The following is a 16,581-nucleotide window of genomic DNA, read 5'->3' on the forward strand; positions in this document are numbered from 1 at the left end:
AAAGTACTTGTCTGTACATGCATCTTATTATTTTATGCTAACAAGTCATGTCATTTGATCCCTGTTAGACATCAAAGCTTAATATAAAATATATCCTTTGTTTTGCTTCAGTAGCAATTTAATTTCAAGCCAAATATTGTATTGTCAAACATAATATCTGGAGAGGTTACTGCTTCACCTACCTGAACTTGGCCTCTGCAAATACACTTTGATCAGCCATTTATGTTTCTCTTAGAGAAGAAGTTGTATGTCTTGAAAGCTGAGATCAAAGTGACAACAAGCTACAGGGAAGAAAAAATTACAGAAAATTACACAGATACTACTTTTTATTCAAGGTAATAGACCTGTAAGGAAAGATACAGGTGAAATAGAAGTAACTCAAAAAGATAAACAGAGAGTAGGTTATATACTTTTAATATTATTTTTAAAAAGGATAAGGAGAAACAAATGACCATTTCTCTGCTTAATTTCAGATGGGTCTCAAGTCATACATCAATAGTAACTAAGATATGAACATGGGCTTTTAGAATAAGACATTCTTCTTGACCCTATAGTATCCTTGTTTAGTGAAGTTTATTTATTTATGTGACAGTACTATCGAAACAACATGAACCTAAAGTTTTTTGGGTTTTTTTTTTCCTTTTGCCTGGTTACATTTAGTAGTTTTACTATTTTCTTGAACTTTACATAAGAGTGAAAAATCCAAATGCCTCATTTATGGGAGTTTTAGAAAGTAGACTAATAAATTACTATTCAATTACCAGTTACTGAATGCTTGACTTAAAGTTTTGGTATCATTACCTCATTTTATAGATAAAACTGCTACTCCGAGAGCTTTAATTGATTAAAAAATCAAAGTTAGCAAAGGGCAGAGTCAATGTTGGATTCCAGGTTGGTTTTGTAGAGTCCTTGTTATTGACAGCCACGCATTGCCAGTTTCACCGTTTCACAAACTAGTGTGTGGGCAACTCTGCTCAGCAGGTATTGATGGAGGTTCCTGGAGAGTCCCAATACATATTGGCATATTAAGGGCCCTGGAGGCTTCAGCAGCAAAGAAATGCATCTAACTATATGCAGGGCTACTAGAAACTGCAGGGTAAACTGTTTTGTGAAATGATCGTCTGTTCTAGTAGGTGAATCATGTTTCGTTATAGTATTGTCCGGAGAGCATTTTTCAAGGTGTGAACCAACTGCATTATAATAATTCCAGTTTCTTGGAAATATACAGATTCTGGAGACCTGCCAGATGCCCTGCATTGTGGTCTGGGTCAGGGACGGGGAGGTGGGAAGGGGGAAGACACTATGAACATCAAAGGCTTGAGATCCTTGGGTCTACAGGAGGGCTTCCAGACAGTTCAGATTTCACAGGACAATGGCTTCGGGGTGCTAGTAATTGAAACAAATAAAAGTTGCATAAAACCTGCTACCACTGACTGCACCTACATGGCTTTCTGAGCCAGTGGTCAGGTAGAAATGGTTATGGGGATGGTAGCGGAAGTGTTGGGCAAGACTGTGGGTGAGAGACTCCTCTAGGAACTCGACACTGATTGCATTGCACTACCCTCCTCCTGTCACTTAAATTCCAGGACCGTCTGGTCCTACAGAAAGTAAGCCATCAAACATGTATTGAGTGCTTTCTGCAAGGTTGTTGACCTGGGGTTTCTGAAGAACCACAGAAGTTCAGCTGACAGTTTCTACCTCTGAGGGCTTTTCGGTCTGGGGGAGTTCCTAATCTTTTCTCTATCATTTTATGTAAACCTTGCCACTGAAGGAACAGTCTGTGTTACCTAATCATGACTCTGAGGTTAGCTGACTTTCAGACACTGTGACATACTGCTAATTATTTAATCTCTTTTTTCTCATTTTATGTCTTCAAATTTAGTTCAGTAAGATTAATCATGCTAGAAAAGAAGGGCATAAAAATTATTTTGAGGTGTCTTCTAGAAGTGTTTATTTGTTCCACGTTTGTTTAGAAGCAGAAGGTATCGGGGAGCCTGGGTCGCTCAGTCGGTTAAGCATCTGACTTCGGCTCAGGTCATGATCTCGCGGTTTGTGAGTTCGAGCCCTGCATCGGGCTCTGTGCTGACAGCTCAGAGCCTGGAGCCTGTTTCAGATTCTGTGTCTCCCTCTCTCTCTGCCCCTCCTCTACTCACTCTCTGTCTCTCAATAATAAATAAATGTTTAAAAAAATTTTTTTTTTTTAAAGAAGCAGAAGGTATCTCAGGTGAAAGCAGGTTTGGAAGGTCATGTTTCAGTTTTTGAATGGAACCTATATAACAGTCAGCCGGCCTTAGCAACTAACCGTCTAAAATAGAATGAATGTATCTAGTAGAGAGAGGAAAGATGCTACCCAGATGATATTATAGATACTTCTTAGTGATTTCACATGTGCAGCTTTATAGTAGTATGCAATATGTTTAGTTTTACAGATTTTTCTATTATGTACTCTTTGAGCTGTTTTTCAAGTTCTGTTTTAAAGAAAGTAACATTCAGGGGCGCCTGGGTGGCGCAGTCGGTTAAGCGTCCGACTTCAGCCAGGTCACGATCTCGCGGTCCGTGAGTTCGAGCCCCGCGTCGGGCTCTGGGCTGATGGCTCGGAGCCTGGAGCCTGTTTCCGATTCTGTGTCTCCCTCTCTCTCTGCCCCTCCCCCGTTCATGCTCTGTCTCTCTCTGTCCCAAAAATAAACGTTGAAAAAAAAAATTTTTTAAAAATAAAGAAAGTAACGTTCAGAATTGATTGCTAAAAACACCAATTTATTTTCATTTGTAATCTTTTTCAACTCTTCAAAGTAGTAATTAGTCTAGATATGAAATCTTTTTTGTAATTATCAGGGGAAACATCTATAAAAACCTTTGGTGTGAATTTAGGAGTTATTTAGAATCAATATTAACAATGGTTTGTTTCACTGTCTGATCACTTTTCTGGTAAATAGTCTCTTTCAAGAGTTGGATTCCTCTTGAAATGTTTTAATTGTCCTTTTCTTCTTTCCTGACAATCTCTTTTACTTAAAAAGCCCCTCCACGGGAGCTGACAGAGGAAGAAAAACAGCAGATCCTTCATTCAGAGGAATTTCTCATCTTTTTTGATCGGACAATACGGGTAATTGAAAGAGCACTAGCAGAAGACTCTGACATCTTCTTTGACTACAGCGGTCGAGAGTTAGAGGAAAAAGATGGGTTAGTTTCTTGTGTGCATGTTCTTTAAAAAAAAAATACTGCGATAAATTATTGTTGATTCTAAATTCACTTATGTATTGACTAGGCAAATCTTAAACCAAACAAATCAGAGGAGGATGAAATTCCAGGGTTGATCTTGCTGAACAGCTTTGACTAAGGGCTTTGGTTATAACTTCTGGCTTAGAGTTTCCCTGTAATTATCATGTGCTTCCGTGAAATGCTTTTGAACTTGATATCTGGGGAACAGTCCAGGTGATAGAGACTGGCAGAGTCACGTACATTGTCCTCTGAGAAAACATTCTTATAAGCAGCAAAGGAGATTTGTGTTGTATCCAGCAGATCTATTTTTGATGTCTAAGCAAACAGGAAGCTGAACAAAATAAACATGAGATATGGGAGCCCTTCACTGATGTGGGGAACAGCTAAGAGAGACTGCAACCCTTTTCTTCTTTTTGATACCATGAGTATATGTGTATGTGTCTTATAGGAAACACCTGTGCAGGGATATATTTAAAGATAAACTAAAAACTAATCAATAAAAGCAAATGATCCTCCAAATGACTTTCTCTGAGACCGTAGCATATGTAATGTGAAAGGCAGCGGCCGTCAACCATCACTGTGGGTATACTGGAAGGTACTTTATGAGCTTTATAAGAAATAAATCTAGCCAGGTTTATTAGCCACTTTATAAGAATTTATAAGAAATAAATCTAGCCACTGATTTCTTTTGGCCAACAACAATATGAAAAGTTGAGATCACCTGCCTTAGTCATCAGACTTGGCTTTTTGCTGTTTCTAGAATTCAAATACATTCTCAAAGAACAGTGTATCATCATTGAGGATGCTTAAGGGAATATAACAGAGGCTCCAAAAGCAGTTTCAAAAGGAGGTTCTGAAAATATTCTAAGCAGTTGACAGCATCATTAGACTACTCCAAAGAGACAGTAATAGTTTGCGTATACACATTATGAGATGCTTTTGTTCTTTGAAAAAGCCATTATTCTGTGGCTCAGTTGATTTTCTGTGTCCTGTTTCCTTTTGGGTGCCTGGCAGTTACTTGTGTGTGCGTACCTCTTGCCTGAGTTTGCAGTGGTGGAGTTGAAGAAGGGTTAGCAGGAAAAAAGAGTCCTAAGTCAGCCAATTTGGAGCCCAAGTAAATAGTCTGGAGCTAAGTCACCATCTGAACAAGAGCTGTATAAGACAAGTGATACAGGGTGCAAGGCAGTGGGATGAAGCAAATGAACAGAAGAAAGTGAGTGTGGAGGAATTTTTGAACTGATGCTAAAGAAATATAGGTAGCTTTTTGTGCAGGTCCAAAAGCTACTGGCACAGAAGCAGCATTACTCAATTTGCACTCAGTCTTGTGGAGCAAATGCATGACCAGTGCAGGGTTCTGCAAAGGAGGTTTTGTGGCCAGTTGAGTATCAGCCAAGCAAACACTGGCCAAAATGTATTCCTGGGCCCAGATAATGTTTTGGTCTATGTTAAGTGTCTACTACTTTTGGTGAATCCCCCACTCTCCACTATGCCTGTCTCATGATAAAACTTACCACTTGCTATTGAGCAGGGAGGCAACACTACAACCACTCAGATATTACAGGTAAATAGAAACATGCGTATCATCTCTGGTCTAAGGCTAGATGAGGTGGTATTGATATCAAAGAATCTGCAAGTGGGCTCTGCTCCCTTGATAGCTGGGAGATTTCTAGTAAACTCTGCTTCAAGATAGAACTTGTTAGGAGGAAGAGAAGGCTTTCGGGACTGGTCAAGGTGAGAGCCAGATAATTATTTTACATTTCATACCAGGTTTAAAACAACACATGGAAACTTTTCCTGGGCCAGGCTAGGGAAAACTTTTCATAAAGGACACCACTGTTAGTTCATTTATTTATGATCAGCGCTTGCTATGTAAATTGATGCTTTGGCCTCAGCAAGTGCCATGCTCTTGCCATTTCATTCTTTCCATATGAGCAGCAGAGATAAAGCCCCTTTCTGAAGCATCACATTTGTCTCTGATGTTTAAACCCTCCTAGGGATGTCCAGGCTGGAGCCAACCTTTCTTTCAATCGTCAATTCTACGATGAGCATTGGTCCAAGCACCGAGTAGTCACTTGCATGGACTGGTCCCTGCAGGTAAGAATTATTGTTGGGACGAGACAAACTGGGCTGTGTCCTTGTGGCATTTGTATTTTAAAAATGAGAGATTTTCTCCGTTACTTTAGATGTGTTCACCAACCTACAATCTTCTTCTATGCCTCTTGGTTTTCTTTCCCATTTTACTAAACTTTCAGTTTAAATTTTGTACCCTGTCATCCATATGCATTGAGTTCTTACTATGTGTTAGGTACCAGACAAGGAGCCAGGCCATCTTGTCTGTAAAACTGCTATCATTAAGGTCACCAGGGATTTCCTATCCATCAAATCCTGTGGGCTATTTTAAGCCCTCATCTGCCCTGACTTCTCTGTCAGCCAGCTTAGTTGACTTTCTCGTATTCTAAGAACAATATCCTTCCATTGAGTTCCACAACATTACTCTCTGCTAGTTCTCAGACTTCCCCAAAACTTCTTTTTCTCGTACACTGCTGTGGTCCTCGTGGTCGTGCCCCCAGCCTCTCCTTTTCCTCCCGATATGCTGTCTGGTGGAGACCTCTTCCACTTCTGTGGATTCAAGCACTACATGGTAGCCTATTGATATCTCCCACCCGTCCCCCTCCTAAATTCCACTTTACACACCAGACAGATCCACTCAGGTGTCTCCTAGAATCTGTAATCACTAATTCATTATTTTCACATATCTGAATTTTTTTCCTACTGCATTCTCTTTAAGTTAAAGACATCACAATATACCCAAGGCCCTAAAGCAGAACTTTCATCATTAACATTAGCAACTTTCCCCCCTTAATCTTCCAGACCCAGTCTGTCACCAAGATAGACTGTCTCCACTCATATGCATCACCTTACATCTGTGATAATGCTAACCTTCTAAGTGGTCTTTCTACATCCGTGCTTGTTCATCTATGGTTTTCCCTCTGGACCCCTAGCCAAATAATCTTTCTAAAATGCAAATCTGATCACGCCACTCCCTGGATTAAAACTCCCTGTTGCCTCTAAGAGAAAATCCTATGCTCCTTAGTGTGGTATTCAGAGTGAAAGTAGGCAAATTTATCAAAAGTCACTTTGCTGAAGAGCCAACTCAACTACTTGACAAATTACCCAGCACTGAGCAGTTAAATAATGTGCACACAGCCTAGTTGTGAGGTGGCCAGAGTTTGAACCCAGGTGGTCTGACCTCTGAGCCCACGTTTGTAACAACCACGCTATGTTCCTTCCTGCAATGACAACGATATAATGGCAATGAGGAAAATAGGAATAAGTTCTGGGCATGGATGTGCAACACAGTTTCTGATTTCTTATAGGGTATGTTTTTATTGGGAATAATAATCATGGCTAGCTTTTTTTTTTTAAATCATGGCTAACTTTTAATTTGTGTTTCTTATGTGCTAAACACTATGCCGGCTGCTCTGAAGGCATTACCTTATTTCAGCCTCATAACTCAGATGAGGCAGTCATTGCTATTTCCATTTTGCAGCTGAAGAAATTGAGGCTCAGAGAAGCTAAGTAACTTGCTAAGAGTCACTCAGTCAGGATGTGGTAGTGTGGGGATTTGAACTCAAGTCCTTTGCACTTCAGGGCTATTCTCTTTACCACTGCCTTTCACAAAGGACTTTTGAATCTGGAACCAAGAGAGGTTATAAGTGCTGAATGATATGGGGCAGATAGCAAGTGCAGGATCTCTCTGGGAGACTGGGATTTAGACCAATGGAGGGGAGGAGAGTGTGTTTTAGGCAGAGCTATGAAACAGATGATGTGAAGAGCCCCGTTTAATCCTACTGGAGAACAGGAGAACTGAAGAGGAGTGTAATCCCTCACAACTGGACTGTCATCAACCACCAAGTGGGCCGGTGTTCTCTCCTCTTGAACCTCCTTTTACATGCAAACAACAGAGCACACAGTGCATGATCGTGCAGAGACTAATATAAGCAGGGCTGGCCCAGCCACTTCCCGCCAGCGTGTGGGTGGTCTGTGAGCACGCTCGGGTGTATGCACAGAAATCGGATCCAAGCCTGAGGAAACACTTAGCTCGGCTTGTTCACTTGTTCTGAGTCTGGAAATTACACAGGAACCTTATCTGACACATTCCTCAAAGGTGACTTCTACCGTGTTCCCGGGGCCGGTTGGTAATGCTCCCTGAGGAGTTGGCGGAGAGAGCATCAGCGGGGCTGGGCCCTGCAAGGCCGCAGCACATGATGGCAGTATTGGCCGTGGAAGGATTTATTTCCACATGAGGGTCTGTGTGATCGTCTTTTGCAAGAACTGAAACTGTAAAGAGCAGAAACTCTACCATGGAGAGACCACATGTACTTTTCACCATTTTTGTATAACCTACTCATCTACACTGTAGAGGAGAGGTTTGCATTTCTGAAAAGCATGTTTTATGTGGAGCATGAGAAAAAGGAATTGGAATCCTCGGCTCCTACATCATAAGATTTGTATGGGGTTCCAAGGGCCAGGTTTATATGGTTATGGGATGCAGACTCTTCTAAATGATTCTGGATGCAATTCAGTAATGTTAAGAAAGAAGAGCAAGAGGCACAGTCTCAGAGTCTAATAGTGGCCTGTATGTCTAGGGTGTTTACCTGAGTGGAACAGAGGGGAGAACAAGGAAGAAACCGTAAGGTTTCTGCGCGGCTTTGCTTTGATCTTCTGGGCTTCTGGAGCAAGAACACTTTAACTTTATAACATTTGTAAATATCCACCAAACATCATTCCCTGGAAGAAACAGTGGCACTCGGGCAATGCTGTCAGCCCTGTCGTTCACTGACCATTGCTAAACAGTGTGAGCCAATAATACTGTCCACATACCGCATGGTAGCTTTTCCAGGCTTGTACAAAACCACATCCATGACCTTACTCCTACCATATATACTCCTCTCCCATGTAAAATGCATCCTCCAACCTTGCAGCTATCCAGGGTACAAACCTGAGTAATCTTTGATAGTTCATTTAGTTTCCACATTCAATCAAATTTATAGTAGCAAGAAGACTCCCATGGATACCAGCTCAAGTCCACTAGCAGGTGGATTTGACACTGACTTTATGCCATGCCCTCTACTTCTTGCTTATCTTAGGAAGTGGCTTCCTAACTGGTCTTTCTACCTCCAGTCTGTATACTGTTGAGCCATTATAAGCACTTTGACCAGATTAATATTTGTAAAGATTACTTATAAACTCTCAGTATCACCTTGAGCAAGTTGCCTAGCTTCTCTTTACTTTTAGCTTCCTCATTCATAAGATGATGGTAATAATACCTCGCTCATATGCTATTACATGAGTTAATGTACTTAAAGCAGTAGGACTTAAAAAGCATCTGGTACATGAAAAGTGCTCAATAAATGTGGCCAGTGAAAGTAGTAGTGGCAGTAGTATTAGTAGTTGCTGAATATAACTCCTAGTGTCCCCAAAGTAAAGTCTAAAATCATCAGCCTGTACTTGGCAACATCTATGAGGATGCCCAGACGCATTTCCAGCTCTTTCTGCTTGTTTACATCTTCATATAACCTACCTCCAAGCCAAATGCAACTACCTGAAGCCTCCTGAATATGCTCCATGCTGCATTAGTTAAGAAAATTTCACCTCTGGTTAGCATAAGCAAAACGGGTGATTTACTAGAGAGGCACCCATGCACTTAGGAAATCCCCAGAAAAGAAGAACTGGGATTCGGGAAGAGTAGAGATCCAGGCTGCTTGAGGGACCTCACCAATAGGATGCTGTCATAACCTGACTCATATGCCAGCCCACAGGTTCTGTATCTCAGTTCAAAATTTACCATAGCCAGTTCAGGGGATGTGATCTGTGCTGGGTCAAGTATCAACCCTGCAATGAACTAATTGTCCCTGAGAAGTTAGATACCTATGTACTGAGGGAATCTCCAAAAATGAGAGAATTATTGTGAACCAGGCAGATGACCAAGATACATCTCCTGCACTCATATTTGTACCCTTGCCCACATTCCCTTTTCTCTTCTCTCCTAATAATCTACCCATTGGTAAGGCCCAATGCATGGATCCTTTCTTCTTAGAAGTCTTTTCCAATTTCTTTCCCTGCCACATCCTATCCCAACTAAGGTGGTTCTTTCCTCCTCTGTACTTCCAAGGAACCTTTTCTACACTTCCACCGTAGCACATTATCATGCTCTGCCTTTAAGTTTGCATTGTAGTTATTCATACTTGTGTCTTACCTTTCCTCCCTCTACGTAAGGGTGAGCTTCTATAGAGCTAAGCATGTTATTGTTGACATTCTTGTCCCACATTTCACCTGGTGCAGTGAATTACATATACGTAGGAGACACTGGACACGTCACAGTGGACTAGAAGGGACATGGCCTTTGAAACCAAACAGACTTCAAGTAAGACTCTCACATCTTCATTTATTAGCAACATAACTCACAATGAGTTACTTACTCTAAGACCATCGGCTTCTTCATCTGTAAGGCTGGTAAAACCACCTCTGCTCTTGGGGATGGCAAGGAGCCAATGAGTAAATGTATCACCCGGCTCAGCGTCTGACACGTAATGGGCCTGAAAACATATTGGTTCCTTCTTCTCTGATAAATGTCTGATTTTATTCTCTGTAAGAACAAATAGCTTGAGAACAGATCTGGTAATCTCCAGGTAAAATTCTCCTAGGTTAAAGATTGGATAATCCAGCCTGATGAGTAACTATAAACTTCCTAGTTGTTCATATTCCCTTTGACATCATAATTTTAACATTCAGGTTTTAAATAATTGTTCAGATATTTGCTTTTCATTTGAGAGTAAGAAAATAGGACTAGTCATGTTCAAACAAACAATGGGAAAAGGCACATAAGAAGGGACTTTGAAATCATAAAAGCTTGCATGAGATATGAGTTAAATCAGTATCTTTGGGATTTGTGATGCCAGTTATAGAAATTACATGAAAGGCATTTCACTGGTATTTTACTAAAACCCTCCTTATTTTCAAAATAAGCTTTAAAGCCAAATGATTTTAACTATTTTTAATGGAAAAAAGAAAAAAAAAAACTACAAGTGGGAGCCAACTATGAGACCCAGATGTGAAGCTGTGGGATATTATTGCAGACACATCTGGCTGCTCATTGGTCACTGCGGCAGGGCTGTTGGTGTTTATAGAGTTGCCTTTCACATGTGACATAGTTAAACTTCAGATGGACAACCTGGAGACTTCTGTGTTTATCTGGATATTAGTTTCTTTGAATGGGCTTTGAATCAAAGGCCTTTCCTAATGGGCTTTCGATTCAGCCACTGAGGAACGTTTTCTAATAAAGAATGATTACTTCCCCTGGTGGCTGCATACATGTGTCTTGTAGGATTATACTTCCTCCGCACCAACCAATTGTAACTTCCTGCAGCTTTCTTAAGCTGAGGTTGCTGCAAAATTAATAAAGCCACCTAGAAGACTCAGGTTTAATTGTTTTTGATAGAAAAAAAGTTGATGTTTAAAGTTATAAGGACCATCTTCTAATAGAAGATGTATGTGTGGGTATATGTATATGTGTATGTATGTATACATATATATGTATGTATATAAATATATGTATGTATATACATACACATATATATATAATAGTGAGAAAGAATGGAAAATTAAGTTATCTATGAGCAAAGAGTGATATAATCTGCTATCATCCTGATGCTATTTTTAATGGTGCCGCCTTATGGGAATGCCAAGTAGGAATGGCATTTTCATGAAATGGATTCTAACTCATAAACACCCCTCACAAGATTCATCCCCAGCTTGTTTAATTACACACACAGCACAGAATTCACACAGGGTAAGTAGGTATTTCTGTTCACTTTAGAGTCCTTATTATTTTACTCATTGTGGTTCTTGCAGTTATGCTTTTAATTTCGACATTATTTGACAACAAAGGATTGAATATAATGTCTTTCTACTGAGCACAGAGTCACTAAAATAAAAACAGCATCTGTATTTCAACAGATTTTGACACAAGTTGATTATGTGCTAGAGGTTACAAGATACTAGATTTAAAAGTTAATAAGAATAAGTCCCTACACCCAGAGAGCTTACAAACTAGTAAGAAACATAAGTGGGAAAACACCATAGTACAGTTTGGCAAGTGCTCTAATGGGGGAACACACAATAATGCTAAGGGAGCCTATGAGAGATGAGGAAGGGTGGTAGAAAGTTAGGATTGTTTGAAGGACTTGATTCATGTGTTGAATTTTAAAGAATGAATTAATGTCAGGAGTGCCTGGACGGCTCAGTCAGTTAAGCATCTGACTCTTGGTTTTGGTTCCAGTCATGATCTCACGGTTCATGGTTTTGTGTCCCACGTCAGGCTCCTCACTGCCAGTGTGGAGCCTGCTTGAAATTCTCTCTCTCTCCCTCTCTCTCTCTGCTCCTCCCCTGTTCATACAATTTCCCTTTCTCAAAATAAAGAAATGCTTAAAAAAAAAAAAAGAGGGGCGCCTGGGTGGCTCCATCGATTGAGTGTCTGACTTCGCTCAGGTCATGGTCTCACGATTCGTGGGTTTAAGCCCCGTGTTGGGCTCTGTGCTGACAGCTCAGAGCCTGGAGCCTGCTTCTGATTCTGTGTCTCCCTCTCTCTCTGACCATCCACCCCACCCCCGCTTACTCTCTGTCTCTCAAAAGTAAATAAATGTTAAAAAAATTTTTTTTTTAAAGAATGAGTTAATGAAACAACACATAAGAGGTATTCTAGTAAGAGTGAGTATTAAACTCCTAGGCATAGAGGCTATACCTATGAACCCCAGAACTAGTCCATGAGGGTGTGGGGGTTGAGGAGGGAGGGCAGGTGGTAAGAGATTAAGCAGAGAAGGTGGAAAATGACCGATCATGAAGGACCCTATATGACCTGGATTTTCTCTTGAGAGTAATGATGAGCCATTAAAGTTTTTTAAGCAGAGGAGTGACTTAGCCAAATGTATGTTTTGTAAAGTCATATTAACAAAGGATGGAGAATGGAGTGGTGAGGGTAGGGCCTGGAAAGTCTGCAAGAAGGAAGCCATTTAGGCAGCTGTAGCTTGTATTCAGATAAGAAATTAGTTTAGGAGATCCTCCCTTTAAGGGTGGAAGGAAAATATGCCTTTGAAAGGTTTTAAGGAAGTAGTAAAACACAGTAAATGGGAAGTAAAAATGAACATGGAGTGTCTGGTTTGGGCATCTAGGTGAATGTTAGATGAAAGGCACCAAAAAGAGAGTACAGAAGAGTAAGAGGTTTTTATAGAAGGCAATAAGCTCATCCTTATGCATTTTGTATGCATTGTTTCTGATGTGTGTGCGGGTAGCTCAGAGAAATCTCCAGTGTGAAAAAGACCTGTAGCTGAGAGAGAAATCAAGGCTAGAGATATAGATTTGAACATTGTCAGCATTTTAAAGCTTATTAAAGTCATTGGAGTAGATGAGATCACCCAGGGAGAATGTATGGACAGAGTTTTGTAAAAAGGGCAGAAAACAGTCCACCGCCCCACTGGAATATAGGTATTAGAAGGAGAACCTATAGCGACTAAAAAGAATGGTGGGGAAAAGAATCGGGAGAGAAGAGAAAGGAGGGAGCAGCCCAAATGTCAGATAATGCAGAGAGATCCAGTAATGTGTGCAGTTTGGTAGTTATCGGTGACTGTGGTAAGCACACCTGGAACACTGGAAGCAGATGGCAGATTGTAAGAGGCTGAAGTAGTCATTGGTATTAAGTATGCCACAACATAAAAAAAAAAAGTGCCATTTACCAACAGACACATGAAAAGATGCTCAACGTCACTCCTCATCAGGGAAATACAAATCAAAACCACACTGAGATACCACCTCACGCCAGTCAGAGTGGCCAAAATGAACAAATCAGGAGACTATAGATGCTGGAGAGGATGTGGAGAAATGGGAACCCTCTTGCACTGTTGGTGGGAATGCAAACTGGTGCAGCCCCTCTGGAAAACAGTGTGGATGTTCCTCAGAAAATTAAAAATAGAACAACCCTACGACCCAGCACTAGCACCACTAGGAATTTATCTAAGGGATACAGGAGTGCTGATTCACAGGGGCACATGTACCCCAATGTTTATAGCAGTGCTTTCAACAATAGTCAAATTATGGAAAGAGCTTCGATGTCCATCAACTGATAAATGGATAAAGAAGATGTGGTTTATATATACAATGGAATACTACTTGGCAATGAAAAAGAATGAAATCCTGCCATTTGCAGTAGCGTGGATGGAACTGGATGCTAACTGAAATACGTCAGTCAGAGAAAGACAGATATATGTTTTCACTCCTATGTGGAACTTGAGAAACTTAACAGAAGACCATGGGGGAAGGGAAGGGTAAAAAAATAGTTACAAACACAGAGAGAAGGAGGCAAACCATAAGAGACTCTTAAATACAGAGAACAAACTGAGGGTCGATGGTGGGGGGGGAGGGGAAAATGGGTGATGGGCATTGAGGAGGACACTTGTTAGGATGAGCACTGGGTGTTGTTTGCAAGCGATGAATCATAGGAATCTACCCCAAAACCAAGAGCACACTGTACACACTGTATGTTAGCCAATTTGACAATAAATTATATTTTAAAAACAGTGTCATTTAAATGATGTAATATAGCATGTGTCTGTAGGAATAAGGAAGTTTCCTTGTGTTGGCAATTTGACATAATTCATCCTTGTGACCTTTTCCATCCAGTACCCCGAGCTGATGGTTGCTTCTTACAACAACAATGAAGATGCTCCCCATGAACCAGATGGAGTGGCCTTGGTCTGGAACATGAAGTTTAAGAAAACCACACCAGAATACGTCTTTCACTGTCAGGTAGGAGTCAGCATAGTAAAAATAACTTACGTCTCCTACAAGACCAAATATAGCTCATGCCGCCTTGCATCTGTCTTATGTGGAGAGGAAGAACCCAGTATAAAAATGGAATTGTTGACAGTTTTGGAAAATTCCCCCACAGTAACCTAACGTTTGGGGAAAGTGGCAACTCTTTCCAAACAGTTAGGAAGCCCAGTCGGGGACTGTGTGTCATTTTCTTTCTATTTAAAACAGCCCTCATGAGGATGAGTTTATAAAGAGCTCACGCTTATGAAGAAATCCTGGTGTACCACTTCCTCTGCTTAGCAGCAACATATGCTTGCCAACCCACGTGGACATCCTCAGATCACTACCATTTCAAGCTTCTTCCTCTCTTTGAGATATAGTTCAAAGGAACTTGGCCAATTTTAAGTTTACAGGTGCCATCTTGCTTCCAGATAATAATGTTTTTGTAGTTGGTGTAGGGGAGTACTTATCATGAACCTTTCTTGAATTTTGAGAAATGATCATTTCAAACAGTTTTGGATATTTTACTCCTTGTGTCTTTTGACACATTTGTCTTCTCTTCTATTCAACACAATACAGGCTGAGATCTATTTTACACTTGCACACATTCAGCTTTGCTTTGTTGCCATGACTCTACCTAAATCATAGGCCTCCGCAGTGGCCAATACACCAACCCCTTTATTAATGTTCCTATCCTGTGATTATGCATAGGAAAATACAAAACAAACATACCAGCTCAAAGTTTCAGTTCCTCAAATATTACAATTCAGAGATACTGAGTGGCAGATTACTCTGAATACAAATACACCAGCTGAGGAGGGTAGGTAAACCTGTTGATATTTGGAAGCTTAGTGACATTTTATATCTAAGAGTTGAGTATCATTTTGAACTAAAATATGTTTAGACTTAGAACATTATCAGATATAATTTGGGGAACAGGAGCTGCTGGAATAAAAGTCCCAGCTTCAACCTGATTGAGTAACCTCTAACTCTGGCCATGTTTTTCTAATTTACTATCTTAAAAACAACAAGAAGTCTAGGTCGGCATAGTAAATAACCCTTATTTTTTGGACCTTTGAAATAAGAACAGTTTTTTCTTTCTTTTTTTTTTAAGATTATCAAATTTGTCAGTTTGATATGCTCTTTCTGTAAACATAGAAGCACAAAATCCTAATTTTGTTCAGTTTTAAGAAGTTTGCTGAATTACCAGGAAAATACTGAAAGGATTATGGGATAAGCAGAAGCACATTTTTGTAAAACAGTGCCATTTAAGCTACTTTCATTCTGTTAAAGGCTTATCTTGATTTTTTAAAAACATGAGGTAACACATTTTATTGTTTTGCTCAATGTACATGTCTATCATATTTTAAATTTATTATATTAACTGGCTATAGGTAGCCTGTGACGATAACCACTTAATAATATGCTTACTATTCACAACATTGCGTTGTAGTAAGGGTCAGTAGGAACCTAATAATGCTGAAAGAAGAAGCAGACTTCCTAGGTCTTTGGAATTACCTGGAATTTTAAAATTAACTATTTTATCACACAATAGTTAATACCAGTATTGACTGAAAGGAGCATCCTCTCTTTCCTGTCCTGGTAACTTTGGGATCATTTACTGAAGATTTCACCAGTGCACATTTAATTTCATTTTTAGTATCTCCCTTAAATTATCCAATATATGTATTTTAGAAGAAAATAAACTCCTGATTAAAAAAAAAAAAAAAGAGGTACTCTCCATATCTGACCAAAAGATGTTAACTAAAATATCTCCGTTATCCCCCAAATTCCTATTATTATCTTCACTTCTTCTGGTGACCAGAAGGTTCTAAACTCTGTCCAGCCTTCTCACTGGGAGAAAAGTGAGGATTCTAATACTTTTAAACTTTGGAGTTGGTTAAATGACATGTGCAAAAGACCGTGAGGACTCTGATATTCTAGGTATCAAATGATAGCTACAGAATTTAACCACACACATTTCAAGATATTGAACATCATGACTGTGCTACTCAGACATAAACAAGTAGTGCATATAAATGGCCCTTCATATTCATAAAAGGCGCATTTACAAAATCTTAAGGAAACCTAATTGCTAAATACCATCACAGTACCTAGTTTCTGATCCTAAATTATTTCTCTTAAATTGACCTAAGTGTAGGGGGTAGAATGTATCACCAACTTTGGGAAGGTGAACGGGAAAGAGCTTTGATCCCTCTCTGAAGTGGAGGAAAAGGAGGAAGTGGGCATAGCAAACATTATTATGAAGCCCTTCTGAGGATCCCTGCTGTATTATTAGTCAGACTTCTCCAGAGAAATAGAACCAATAGGAGATAGATAGATAGATAGATAGATATAAAGACAGAGACAGAGGTTTAGAATTGGTACTTCTTCAGGAAACTGGTCTTTGCTCTTAAGGCCTTAAACTGATTGGATGAGGCCCACCCACATTATGGAGGATAATCTACTTTGCTCAAAGTCTATTGATTTACATGTAAA

General features: G+C 40.0%; 1 protein-coding gene across 5 annotated transcripts in view; it reads left to right on the forward strand.

Moving 5' to 3' along the window:
* The window catches only part of DYNC1I1 (dynein cytoplasmic 1 intermediate chain 1), a 315,653-nt gene that overhangs the window by 194,020 nt on the left and 105,052 nt on the right, over positions 1-16,581 (forward strand). For all 5 annotated transcript variants that reach the window (XM_045494852.1, XM_045494850.1, XM_045494854.1 and 2 more), the window contains 3 exons: positions 3,015-3,177; positions 5,211-5,310; positions 13,951-14,076. In XM_045494852.1, the coding sequence (XP_045350808.1) occupies positions 3,015-3,177; positions 5,211-5,310; positions 13,951-14,076 (389 nt within the window). The remainder of the gene's footprint in view (positions 1-3,014; positions 3,178-5,210; positions 5,311-13,950; positions 14,077-16,581) is intronic.

Source organism: Leopardus geoffroyi, chromosome A2 (assembly GCF_018350155.1).
Source record: "Leopardus geoffroyi isolate Oge1 chromosome A2, O.geoffroyi_Oge1_pat1.0, whole genome shotgun sequence".
Taxonomy (NCBI): domain Eukaryota; kingdom Metazoa; phylum Chordata; class Mammalia; order Carnivora; family Felidae; genus Leopardus; species Leopardus geoffroyi.